Genomic DNA, 12,991 nt, shown 5'->3' with positions numbered 1-12,991 from the left:
CCTGCAAATACTTTATAACTAACACAAATCATAAGTGTGTTACAAGAAAACAAAAGGTAAACATATCTAATTTTTCTGTAAAAATATTCCTTTTTGACTCTTGGGTTCATTTCTGCTGGTTACAAGTGGGAGTATCTCACTGGTCTGACAGCAGAGAAACAACTGCTCACTGTTTGTTCCTCCTCATGTTATTTCACAGATTTACTTTTATAATGGACGTTATTTATTCAGAACAAGGGGCAGCCAGGACACATGGGCTGAAAGCAGAAGTTTTGTTCAGTACAGAGCTGAACCAATGAGCTAATTAATTAAGTAGTTGATTTTAATAAATCGCTTCTTCCTTTGAGTCATAAACAACAATGCTTAAAATTAACTTTTACTTTCACCATGATTGATAACATCTAAGAAACTAGCTGCATGTGTTCTTACCCGTCCTGTGGGGCGGGGTATTCACACTCCTGCCCAACAGGGAACACTCCACTTGGGTATAACTCACTGATGGGCACAGACGGGGGATCAGTCTGAGACTTGGCTGAAAAGAAACAAGAAAAACAGCCAACAAAGTGACTCCGTGAGGTCTCAGAGTGAGGACTTGAATTCACATCATCACCAGAAACTGGAGTTTGGACGGCTGTATGTAGCAGAGCTTAAAGCTGTATTCACACCAGGTGGTTGATGAGACGACAAAATACGATCCAGGAAGTCATGCATTTAACTAAATTACTGATTTGTGGATGTATGCCTTCACCAACCAGTCAAGCTGCAGTTTATATGCATGTCTGTCCAGGCTCATAACATAAGTAGTGAAGGGTCTGAAGGCATTTAATACAGATATTAAGCTTTTTTTTTTTTTTTTTTGGCAAAATAGTAATTACCACTACATTGACGTGATTCTAGAAGACACTCTCCAGTGAGAAACATGCTCTCTTCAGTTAAGAGACTGTTTCTAAAAAGGACCCAGGTGGACACTGTACCAATGCATGAGAATCTGACAGATAACTTGAAAACATGATGCCTCCAGCCACAACTGTGTCCAGCACACAGGCATAAAGGGCCAAAGCACAGTACAGTGGTGTGTACGACTCACGCTGGGCGTACCTCTCCTACTCATATGAAAGCCTGTGTTTTCATGCACAGCAAATGTTGGTATGAACGCAGCCATACTCGCAACATACTTCTGCAGCCGTAACAAATGAGATATCAACTTACATCCTTTCTTCTTCTTTTTCTTCTTCTTCTTTTTCCCTGCTGAGTTTTCTCCGTCATCTCCATCTGTTCGAGCACAGACACAGTTGTTATACTAACATCTAATATTTGTTACAAACAAATAAGGAGTGTGTTATCAGATGTCGGACAATCACCTTCCTCGCCCTCCTCCTCCTTGTCTTTGTCTTCTATTGCCTGCTTCTCCAGCTGTTTGGTCACTTCGGCCACTCCATTTGCCTCCGCCTCGGTGCCTGCAGCAGGACAGGTGTATTTGCACAGTGCAATAAGTAATCAGCTATCTGTGGCAGAAGCATTTGGCGTCAGAGGAAGCCTCAGAAACAGAACAACAAAAGGTGGTATTATGTGCAATAAAACCATTCATTCGCAGAGTGCCATCATCCCATAAAGCCAGTTCCTTAAAAATAGTTCACAGCAGCAAAGGTTAGAAAATTAAGAAAAAAATGCAGAATGTTTAAAAGAAAATACCAAGAAAATTCTTTAGACACGAGTTTTACATTATTTCAGCACAATCTTAGAGGAAGTGCATGTTGCTGACCACCAACAAATATTTTCACATTTAAATCTGAACTTTCATAATTAGTTGAAACTGGTTGCTTTTTGTTGTGCCCCAAAACAGTGACAGTTTTAAAGGGTAAATACAAATATGCTTTCTGTCTCCACAACAAACAAGCACTCAAGTAACATTTCCACACAGTAATAAAAAAAGGATTAACAAAACCACTTAAATAAATTTAATAGAGAAGACACACTCATCATGAATCAACTTTCATGGTTTAGTAAAATGTAATTGGAGGGAGTTTGGTTTGAAGTGGATAGGGAACAAAAGTGGCATAAGGTTCAGTGTTTTGGTGTGGTTGATTTATTAAACAAACAATCTTTAGCTCTTCTTTCCTTACATAATAACTCTGGCAAAAGGGGAATTACGAAACAGGAAACTTGGCTGAGGTTCAGCACAGTCTGCCAGGAGAACAGTGACTACAGGGACCAGTTGGATTACAGAGTTTCTCTCAAAATCAGCAGTAAATTACTTTAAGTGTGGACTGTGTTAAATATCACTGTTCCTGGATGTGGTTTTGACTGAAACCTGCTGTGTTTCATGAATCCTGAGAGGCGCCACAGCTGCGACCCTCACTGGTCTCAGCCCGCATGGCTAATGAGGATCAGCATCAAGTCCACATGTTAGACCAGGGTGCTTCCGGTATGACTTGAAAAATGAGCTTGGTCTTGAAAGTCAGTGTCAGTGAAATTTAAAAACAAGCCATCAATGATTTGTCACTAAAAACTGACCTTAATAAAAACAGCTGTCTTATGTATGTGCCCTCAAGTATCACATCAGTCAAAATATGACTATATTTGACTAACATCATCACAGTAAGCTAGTAAGAAAATCCACATGCAGCTTGCCATATTTTTTTTTAAAACAATTAACTAACTTATATACCACTGACCATGTTGATCAAAAGCTCATTCAGTCGTTCAGAGTCTAAAAAGCACATATTTCTGCATTGTCCTTCCAAACAGACTGACATCAATCTCTCACTTTGGGATATTTTCAAGGCTTAAAACTCAGTTCCATCAAATTAAATAAAAATATGCAGCAGGACATTTATCTAAATAAAAAACAAAACAACAGCCAGCCAAACTGTCATATCCACTAAACACACAAAGCTCTTAATTTTAATACTCACAATGAACTCTAACAATTTAAAGGACACACTCCACTTCAAAATATAACTACAACGTTAAACAGACTACAGTGAGCTCTAACGTGTTGATCTCATGTAAAAATAATAAAATCCCTGTTATTGCCATTGTCTCTATGTCCACAAAACATTTAACGCAGCCGGTAAATATGACATCTGTTACGTCCTGCCCTTGTCTGGACATTACTCTTTGATTTTTTTTATTTTGAATTTTTTTTTTTTACATTTTACTACGTGGCAAACAAATTAAATACGACTCAACAATCAACAATTTCATCCAACGGAATAACAGTAATTTAACAATCAACGTGCTGCTCTATAGCACAATAAATAAAACTCATTTGCCCTACAACTGAATGATTTAATTTCCGCACCCATATAGTTTTATTTTGAAGGTACATCCCAATGATGTCCGCCATTGTCGTTGGTAATTGTAGCTATCTTAGCTAACAAGTAAGGTTAACATTAGCTTTATTAGCCTGCTAGCATGAAACTGCTGAGGACAGTCTCACCTGTTGTCGCGGACTTGTTCTTCTTCTTCTTTTTCTTCTTCTTTTTCGCTGTCTCCTCCGCCGGATCGAGCTCTTCCCTGTCTTCCTCCTCGCCGTTCATCTCTCGGTCGTGGACTGGTTTCTGATCCGATACCTGCTCCGTAAGCACAGCCGCCATGATCACAAACGCTGCTGAAAGAGGAAACGCGAAGGGTTGTGGGGATTCTGTGTGTGACGCTGCCTTTATGCACACTCGGACTTTTTAGTATTATAATTATTAATCCTATGGTTTCTGTAAAAAGCTACTATCGCGGGGCAGATCATGCAAAGCTGCATTAAAAAGGAGATTCTGTGTTCATTTTTCTTCATCATTCCGTTATATGAAACAGAGACATAATAGCAATAGTGAGTCAATTTTTCATACACGTGTGCTGTATCTTTAAATTCTAGACCAAATTAAACTCCGATTTATAATACAATTGCGGATGCTATAAAATATTTGAATGCAACACAAAGTACAACATGCCAAATCAGCTGAAGTGGAGCCTGAGCACTGGATTGTGAGCCGATCGATGAAGTATCCTGGGGTAAGATATAAATAAAAAGTCCAACTGCACAATTAAAATAATGTAAACAAGAAAATCAGAAATTTTAACATTTAGGAGAAAATAAACTAATGCTGCGACCAATGTAATAATGGAATTAACCATTATTAAGAAAACATTAAATACTGTTGTTTAAATCAATGTTACGTTTGCACATAAATATTAAAAATATATTTGTTAAACATTGTCACCAATGAAAAAAAGTCTATGGCCTTATAAAGTTGACACTAAGCACCAGTGGCAGTCACAGAACTGACCAGTAGGTGGCAAAGTCATTACAGCAAACGACCTAATAAAAACGTTAATAATAGGTGAGATGCTTTCAAAACAATGCGTGCACTGTGCACCTACAGCGTTTACTCAGTCAAGAGTAGGCAGACTTTATGGGTGACCTAATCCTTGGCCGAGCTTCTTGAATGTATTAAAGTCCAAGGCAAGTGCATTTCATGTTAACTTTATTTCAGATATAGTTTAGTTTAATCTGGGATCAGGCCCCTCCAAAGAGTCATAAAATCAATCTGAGGGATTATGAAAGTGTTAATGGGAAAAGAAAGGAGAAAAACTGCTGATGATATTTGTATTTTTATTATGCTTGGACTTTTATATTTGCTTTTTGTCAAATATAACTTTACACCTTTAGGCCTCAATCACTGAAATTAAACCATCTGGCATGTTGAAAGGAGAAATGTGTCTTTGGTGGCGATGCTAACAACTAACAGATATCTAAAACATGAAAACATAACAGGAGACCCCCCATCTACACAGCTTAGTTTTAAGGGGTCAGAAGTTAAAAGGTTAGAAAATCACTGGCCTAATAACACTATGTTGGATTTTGTTGTTTTTCTGTAAAATCAACATATTAGATAAATGTAGTGGTATAAAGTACAATATTTTCTTTAAAATGTAGTGAAGTATAAAGATGGATGAAATAAAAACAAGTACAAATAAATCTAAATTGTACAGCTGAGTAAATGCACTTTCCAGCCCTGCAGGTCTGTGTAAAACCCTCCACAGGCAGCAGTGGTTTAAAAGGAGACCAGCTGTTGTGGGTTAGACAAATGCTAAACCCCACAACATGTATCAAATAACCCACCGAACCAGTTTCCTTAACTTCAGCCATCAGAACATGAGCAGGATTTAATTTCAGAAAAGACTTCAGCATACAGTGAACACTTCCAGAATGGGATTTTATTTCATGTTGGAAAATGCAGGAGAACGTAGACCTCACCCCAAGGGAGGGAGAGTGCAGCAGGGGTCAGGACAAGGCAGACATGGTGACAACAAAGACAGAGGAGAGGTGCAGGCATACATCAGGACTCTCAGACTCTCATATGAAACAAAGGTACAGACTGCCCACCTCTTTTAACTTCCATACCCATACAGGTGTTTGATTTTAAACCTCACAGCAGCACAGTTCAACAAATTCAAGGCTTCCTGACCCATCTGCTGAGTGTATCCCTGTAAATACAGATGCTGGAAAAATGGGATTGTTTCAGTCTTCAGTTAGCTGTTCCAAGATACAGTAGTGCTGTATTCCAAACATGCCGCCGGAAACAGGATTGTGAGCGTGTGTCACCATCACCCCCACTGTGTCTGATCGCAGAAACAGGACAGAAATAAAAGCGCTGGTAGTAAAAATAGGTTTATACTTCCTCTCCTTGCAGAACACTTTGTGAGTTCTCTTCAGCTTCCTTATAAGAAATAAGGTCAGCTGAGTTCAGGTGTGTTCAGACAGAAAGTGAAACGAGGCCTTGTGTCATTCACACAGCATTAAAGTACTGTCCTTCAGTACAACTGTAAAGTTCTTGTAATTTTATGCTAATTTATGCCTCTACTCCACTATGCTCATTTCAAACTCTTTTTTTTTTTTTAACTTCACTACATTTAGATTTTACAAATAAAACAAATGATCAGCCTATAAAATATGATGCATTCTACATTAAAGGCTCTGCACACCCCGAGTTGTGCAAAGGCTACACAAAGTAAAAAAATCCCACATCAGTTGGAGTTTGAGTACTCAGCAGTGAACTGAATGCAACTGAGTTATAAATACATTTATAAACTGCACTGATCCCAGTATCACTGTAAATAAAAATTATTAGAAGTTGTAGCATTAATTTGAACAAATAAAACCAGAAAAGCTGTGGTCTGTCAGCAAAATAATTTTTACACACAGTATAAAAATATCTCAGCTACTGATGTGAAGCCACTAATAAGAGTGATACATTTGGAGCTTGTCCTGCAACAAAACTAACAGGAGAGTCTGTCTTTTTTTCCTTTCTTGTTCTAGATAAAACCTTGTAGATTTTAAAAGATCATCCATCAAGAGCTTCACAGTTTGACGTGAATGAGTATTTTTGCTACTTTATATTTTGCCAACAATATTTACATATGGGCTTCCATTGAATTTTGAATGCGGATTTTTAATTTTGCATTGTGGTATTGCTACTTTTAAATAAAGGATATGAATACTTCTTCAGCGACTGACCGACTGCCTGTGGCAAATCTTTAGGTTTAAAATAAAGTTTTAGCCTTGTATTAGACTAATCTAAGAGCAAAACTGGTGACTGGCCTAAAGCTACAGACCAGTCCCCCAGTCCAAGATACACCAGATACACCAGCTGTGTCTATGGGAGCTTGTGTTCATCTCAGCATTGAACTGAACTGAGAACTCACAAGAAACTCCACTTCTGTTATTTACTTCCAGTCTCTCATTTTTACACTCATCTCTAAGCTTAATACAGACCAGGAGAAAAACTAGAATTTTTGGCTCAATCACATCTACACTATCTTCAGGTTCCATCTGAACACACCTCTGAATTTTAAAATCCTGCTCTTAGCCTTCGACCCAAACATCCAGACAGTGACTCAGATCTTTTTCTACTTAAACAATCTGATTACTCATTATTATATATGGAGCCAATCAGTTTCCATAGCTACTGAACAATTGTGAACACATTATGTGGATGTCACCAGGTGAACTGTAACACTGCTCTCCTGACCTCAACACTGTAAGGTCCTGTTGGTTAGTGGTTCTGGTACCTGAGTTTGAACAGCAAAAGAGCAGTAAGAATTGTGGGTAATGTACAGTAACATGGACGGATGGTGTAAATTTGAAATATCTGCACACCAGAAACAGTTGAGATGTAACACAGACCCACTGGTAAAAGACAATCAGTCATAAATACAGTCTCTACTCAGTGCTCAGTTACAGCAGTGGCATTTCATTTCTAGTCCTTCTCAGGGGTTCCTCTGTCGCTCTCCTCATCTCCAAACGTCTGCTCCGCCATAGTGAAGAGCGACTGTGAGCGTGCGGCTACCTGTGCGGCCAGGGTGGAACTGAAGCTGAGGGCCTCTGAGCCGTGCATCTCCGTCAATCTGTCCATCACAGAGACAGAGGGGACTTTAGGTTTCAGTAAGCAGTCCAGACCATTCTGTGACTCACCGTCCTCCATCACCCCATCATACTGGTGCAGCTCGGATGCTCCCCCTCCTCCTCTAGTACAGACCGAACTCCCTCCCAGCTCCCCTTGCACTGCCTCCAAACCACAACTGAACTCGGTCAGCAGCTCTGTGGAGGGGTCAGGCCTCATCCTGCCATCCTTTCCTTCCCCTTCCTCCCCTTCATTTCCTACAGAGCCCTCTGAAAGGTGGTTTTCTTCTTCATTGCCCGTTTGTACTGATGCCAGAGAGGCTGGAGTGTGTGATGGCCTTGTGGCAGGATCTGAACTCTCACTGCAAGCTGAAGGGGTCACAGCAGCTGCAAGGAAAAAATATATCAATCATGGTTGGACTGATACCGATTTGTAATTTTGACATGGACAAATTTGTCATATTTGATGTGATGTAGTCAGGACAAATTTGTCATATTTGATGTGATGGGCTTGTGTCCAGGTAGCTGTCATATTGACTTTGATGCATTTTATTTGAATACTTTTCAGTGTATCGACCAGTAGTAAACTGACTGGGTATGGACAGCCCAAAAATACAGTATCTGTCACAACGTGTTCACATGATGCAATATTTTGCCGAGCATCATCCTGAGTATCAGCAGAAACAGATCCCATTATTCCAGCTAAAATCAGCTTCATTCCAAGAATGTGAGCAATGCCAGCACAGACCTTGGTCATTGAAGAGCAGCTGCTTCCTCTTCATCCTCTCCCCCTCAGATGCACGGAAGCCCAGAACAACTTTGAGCTCGGACAGGACGCGACGCGACTCTTCCCTCTCCCGACGCTGACGTTCCCGTTCCTCTGGTGACAACATGTCCGACCAGGACTCTCTGGTTTCGCAGTCAGAATCCGAGTCAGACACATAGGCCTCCCACTCCTGGTGCACGAAAACGATAAAAGAGACAAAACAGTTTTAAAGGCCATATTCTGCACACATGACTGTGATGAGGGACTTTCAGTGTAAACATACAGTAAGCACACAAGATATCAGGTGAAAGGCAGGCATGTGCTCTCACCAGCTCTTCGGGCACAGGGTCTCTGTCCAGGATCAGGGGGTATGATGGAGGAGGAGCAGGATTATCAGATACAGGAGTACCGCACTGCTCCAGACCCTCAGCATTACCTGCAGATGGTGTAAACCTAACATTACTGCAACACGATTACCTCAACAACCTGGCATTGGAGCTCAGTCACTATATCAACTGATTTTCCTTTGTTGGTCTGTTTCTGGTCCAACATTCTGGAGGAGCTACTTCCTTCATGACTGGCAGTGGCCTTGAGTCATAGTAAAATCACCAGGAAGTCTGAACTAAAAACAGGCCCAGTATGACTGTGGCAACCAGTATACTAGTAAAGAGGGGGTGACACTGTTCTGTTTGTGCTCTATCACACTGTGAGACACATGGAATGTACGTATAAGGCAAAAGTTGACTCTATAGCAAATCGCAGCCAATAAAACAGCAGCAGCACAATGCTAATTTTAGAACATTTATAGATGCTGCAAGATATTATTAAAGTTGCAAGTGTTTGTAAATGTCTGTATTATCACTTTGGTCACTGTGACACTCTGTTGGAACTTTAGACGGCGTGTTTTTCTTCATGTTACTCTGCGAAGAATAAAAACTAACATTCAGTGGTTTAACAGCAGTTTTTCTTGTTTATTAAAGATAAACTAATCCAGCTCACCTGGGCAGGCGTTGGTCCGTCTCAGCATGCGCTCCACCTGGCTGATAGTGTCCTCCCAGCAGCAGGTGCTGGCCTGCATGTGTGGCTGCAGCTGGTGCAGCCGGTCACTGAGGTCCTGGTAGCCCTCGCATGTCAGCTCCGTCAGCTCCTTGGACACCATCAGTTTCTCCAGGTCGTCCTCCAGGATGATCATCCTGATGATATCGGAAACATAAAAGGAGGAGCATTATTGAAGAAACTCCTGTGAAACATACTGTGTAATATTACTCAGGTTTAACAAGGATGCAGCTTCACTGCTTTGTGTCTCAGTGTTTGACAGTTTAAGCTGAAAATCTAGACAGAAAAGAGCGTTAATATGCAAGTAGTCAGTTACAAATTGGAAAAGCCTGTTGGCTTTTTAGACCTCTAGTCCTCATGACAATAAAGATTAGTACCAATTATATATAAAATGTACCAAGTAGCAGGAAGTAGCAGGTGTCACAAAAACCCTTGATATTTGTATCTTCCTAATTTTACTTGACATAGTTGGTCAAAGCAATTGTACTACAGCCCTCCCCAGTCCGGGAGGGCTGTAGGTCTTATCTTGTCCTGGGCATGAGCAAGACACATGGTGGGTCTGCCCACAGTGGTCATTAAGTTATGATTAACTTTCATCATTTGATTTGTGGGCTGAAGACTGCAGCCACTGTGTGTGCCTCACTCGCTGAGCAGGGCCTTGAGGTGCAGCTGCAGGCTTCTGATGGAGGAGTGCAGGGTGTTGAGCTCTCTGCACTTCTCCCTAGCTCGCCCCATCCTGTCGGAGCCCGTCATCCTCGGCTGGGTCTCAAAGTGTCGGTGGAAGGCATAGCTGCGCTGCACTTCATCGAGGCAGCTGGCCAGAGCGTGATGGAGGGGCTCGGTCACTGCGGCAATGGAGCAATGCAGCGGGGGCAGAGGAGGAGGAGAGGTTTCTGCTCTCAGTTTGGCCTCTTCTGACTCCTCTATACGCTGTGGTGAGAGGAGAAGGGCCAGGCGGCGGAAACATTCAGAGCTTTGTCCCACCCACAGCTGGAACAGCATCTGTGGGGAGATAAGTCAACAGCACCTCTGTGGAGCTTTAAGCAAACTCCAACCTTTCTTCATAGTACACGGTGAGTGGCTCGAGAAGTTTCTATCAATAATTTCATACTTTTTCTATGATGAAAACTTAAAATTATGAAGCATAAAACACAAAGTCAAGATGACTGTGTGAAGGAGAGAGCTGAACAGCACAGCATTACTATATTTAATAAAAAATAAATACATTTAAATTGAAAGCATCACACCCCCTCCGCTCCCCCAAACTACTGCCACAATTAAATTGTAATTCTGTGGGAAACTGCTTTTAGCCACATCTGTATATGAAGTTAAACTTCAAAATAACCTAAGAAGTAGCGGCATCACATTCAAATGAATTCATTATTAATAAAGTCTGTGTTATCAGAGGAATGCAATGTTAAACCGTTCCTCCCTGGCCTTGATCTTACCTCCTCCCTGAACCACCGCTTCTCATTTCTCAACCTGCAACCCAGGTGTAACTCTCAGCCTTACCTTCAGGGCAGGGAGGCTGTAGTCGTCTGTCAGCTCCTGGGCTTGCTCGTCACCCAGGTGCTCGATCCCCAGGCCAAGCCCCAGCTCCTTCAGAGGCACCGCAGACACGTAGTTGGTTACATTATCGATTTCAGAGTTCAGAGGGAACGTTGGAAGGAGTTAAGGACACACCAGGCCTTTGTGAAAATGCTGCATACTCTAACAATAAAACAAGCTTTTATGTTTTTGCCTCATAAAATAGGTCATCTCACATAGATCTAAGTTCAAAACACATTTATCCTTATTAATGATGTAAAAAGCATCAACTCTGAATTACATTAAAGGAAGTCTCGAGATTTCCAACCTTGTTATCAAAGAACTGACGCTCTTGCTTACTAACAGCTGCTGGGCTCCAAAGACAAGGCCCCAGTCCTACTTCCCTTTCACTCCTCATATATATGTAACCACGATTTGATGAAAAAGCATATTTAAGCATTGGTCACACTTGGAAAATGTATTACGTCTTGTTAGGTAGAGCCGGATGGTTTCTGAAGCTGAGAACAACTGGACATAAAGGATATGCTTTGAGCATGTGACAGGTGGCTCGACGTGAGGATCTGAAGGCTGAGCGCAGTGCACGATACAGAGCTTTTCTCAGTCCAATCAGCTGCTGGCCGCATGGCACCACCCCCGGCCCTGCCCTGCTAAAGGAGCTGGCCGCACTCACCCTGTCGAGCAAACTTGACAAGTGAAATGTGATACAACTGTGGAGACATCCCAAAGAGGCAGGGGGCATAACACAACACTGAACATCATTAAAGACAGCACAGACAAAAACAACACACAGACGATTCAGACATGAACACAAATGTTACAAAAAAAGACTATATGATGTGCTATTAAAGGAATAGTTCAACATTTTAGAAAAGATGCTTATCCACTTTCTTTCTGAAAGTCAGACTTGAAGATTAAAACCACTCTCACATCTGTAATGTAAATAAGAAGCTGGAACCAGCAGCCTGCTAGCTTATCTTAGCTTAGCACAAAGACTGTAGGAGGAAACAGTCTGGTTCCATTTATAGGTAACACAGCCTCCCCATCAACACCTTTAAAGTTCCATAATCAACACCCCATATGTTTAATTTGTTCAAAAATTCGTACAAGAAGGCAGAAGCACAGGCGGATTTAGTTCCAGCCTTTATTGCTAAGCTAAGCTAACTTAGTGCTGGCTGTGGCTTCATTGTTATGGCGTAGATATGAAAATGGTACCAATCTACTCATGTCACTCTCTAAGAGAGCAAGTAAGTGCATTTCCAAAAATATCAAACTATTCCTTTAAATCACTCTGTGATTCCACTACAATGCTACAGCTGCACTGTTTTTCTATAGACAATGTTAGTGGTCTAAAATAAGCACTGCTGTGATATAAATAATAAAAGAGCTACAGCCACACTACCAGAGGAGATAGATTAACTAACACACTGTCGACAGAGGAGGGACTGAAGAGCAGGCTTGGGTGGAGCAGTGACAGTTGGAGATAACACAGGATATGAATTCACAGTATCATCATGTAGTTTGGTACGAGCCCACTTACAGGGTGAAACCTCTGGAGATGACCTCGGTCTCCTGCACCAGCCGCAGCGCTTTGCGAGACAGGCCGGTCAGAGTTTTGCTGTTGTGGACTAGAGTCTGGAGCTGTGTTGCTCGGGTGTGGACAGCTCTCTGCATGCGGCCCTGTCTCCACAGAGCGACTCCTCTCAGCCCCACCCAGCCCAGCAGGGCCAGGCCCCATGGGGCTGCAGTCAGACACCACAGGCCCTCAGATACGGAGCAGAGTCCCAGCAACACTGCAGCTAGGCCGACCAGCCCCGCCACATCCCTGAGAGAGGAGAACATGACTGGTGTGACCAGAAAGTGTTTACTGCCATCAGACCATTTAGACGCTCACATTTCTACTGGATTGAGTTAAAGGGGAATTCCACCAATTTTACATGACCGTGTCAGTTGATTGGTCTTGAGAAGTAGATGTGAAAGCTGCTGTAATGTCTTCTGTGGCTCTGAAGAAATCATTCAAGTGACATCAACTAAAATTAGAATCAAAAAGCTTTTCATGCAATCAGGTCTTGAGTCTAGGATTTTTTTTAAGTCAAAAAGCTTTGAAAATTAGGAATGCATGTGCAGTACTGTTTTCCCTGCAATAAAGAATATTTTAGAAACTCTTAGATCCCAACAGTATTACACTATATGGTTATTAACAGTTGTCGGGGGGGGGGGGGGGC

At 41.7% G+C, this 12,991-nt stretch overlaps 2 protein-coding genes across 4 annotated transcripts in view; both read right to left on the bottom strand.

The window, feature by feature from the left end:
* The window catches only part of metap2a (methionyl aminopeptidase 2a), a 7,782-nt gene extending 4,131 nt beyond the window's left edge, over positions 1–3,651 (bottom strand). The window contains exons 1-4 of the mRNA XM_020613633.1: positions 3,443–3,651; positions 1,362–1,457; positions 1,210–1,272; positions 430–532 (exon numbers count right to left, since the gene is read on the bottom strand). Of these exons, the coding sequence (XP_020469289.1) occupies positions 430–532; positions 1,210–1,272; positions 1,362–1,457; positions 3,443–3,599 (419 nt within the window). The 5' untranslated portion in view covers positions 3,600–3,651. The remainder of the gene's footprint in view (positions 1–429; positions 533–1,209; positions 1,273–1,361; positions 1,458–3,442) is intronic.
* A 1,543-nt stretch (positions 3,652–5,194) lies between these two features.
* The window catches only part of vezt (vezatin, adherens junctions transmembrane protein), a 13,106-nt gene continuing 5,309 nt past the window's right edge, over positions 5,195–12,991 (bottom strand). For 2 of the 3 annotated variants that reach the window (XM_020613663.1, XM_020613665.1), the window contains exons 5-12: positions 12,307–12,591; positions 11,294–11,452; positions 10,734–10,881; positions 9,865–10,223; positions 9,165–9,358; positions 8,495–8,601; positions 8,148–8,355; positions 5,195–7,786 (exon numbers count right to left, since the gene is read on the bottom strand). In XM_020613663.1, the coding sequence (XP_020469319.1) occupies positions 7,257–7,786; positions 8,148–8,355; positions 8,495–8,601; positions 9,165–9,358; positions 9,865–10,223; positions 10,734–10,881; positions 11,294–11,452; positions 12,307–12,591 (1,990 nt within the window). In that variant the 3' untranslated portion in view covers positions 5,195–7,256. The remainder of the gene's footprint in view (positions 7,787–8,147; positions 8,356–8,494; positions 8,602–9,164; positions 9,359–9,864; positions 10,224–10,733; positions 10,882–11,293; positions 11,453–12,306; positions 12,592–12,991) is intronic. The other variant, XM_020613664.1, reaches the window with a different exon arrangement.

This window comes from Monopterus albus, unplaced genomic scaffold (genome assembly GCF_001952655.1).
Source record: "Monopterus albus unplaced genomic scaffold, M_albus_1.0 scaffold136.1, whole genome shotgun sequence".
NCBI classification, from domain to species: domain Eukaryota; kingdom Metazoa; phylum Chordata; class Actinopteri; order Synbranchiformes; family Synbranchidae; genus Monopterus; species Monopterus albus.
This window is presented reverse-complemented; position numbering and strand designations above follow the sequence as displayed.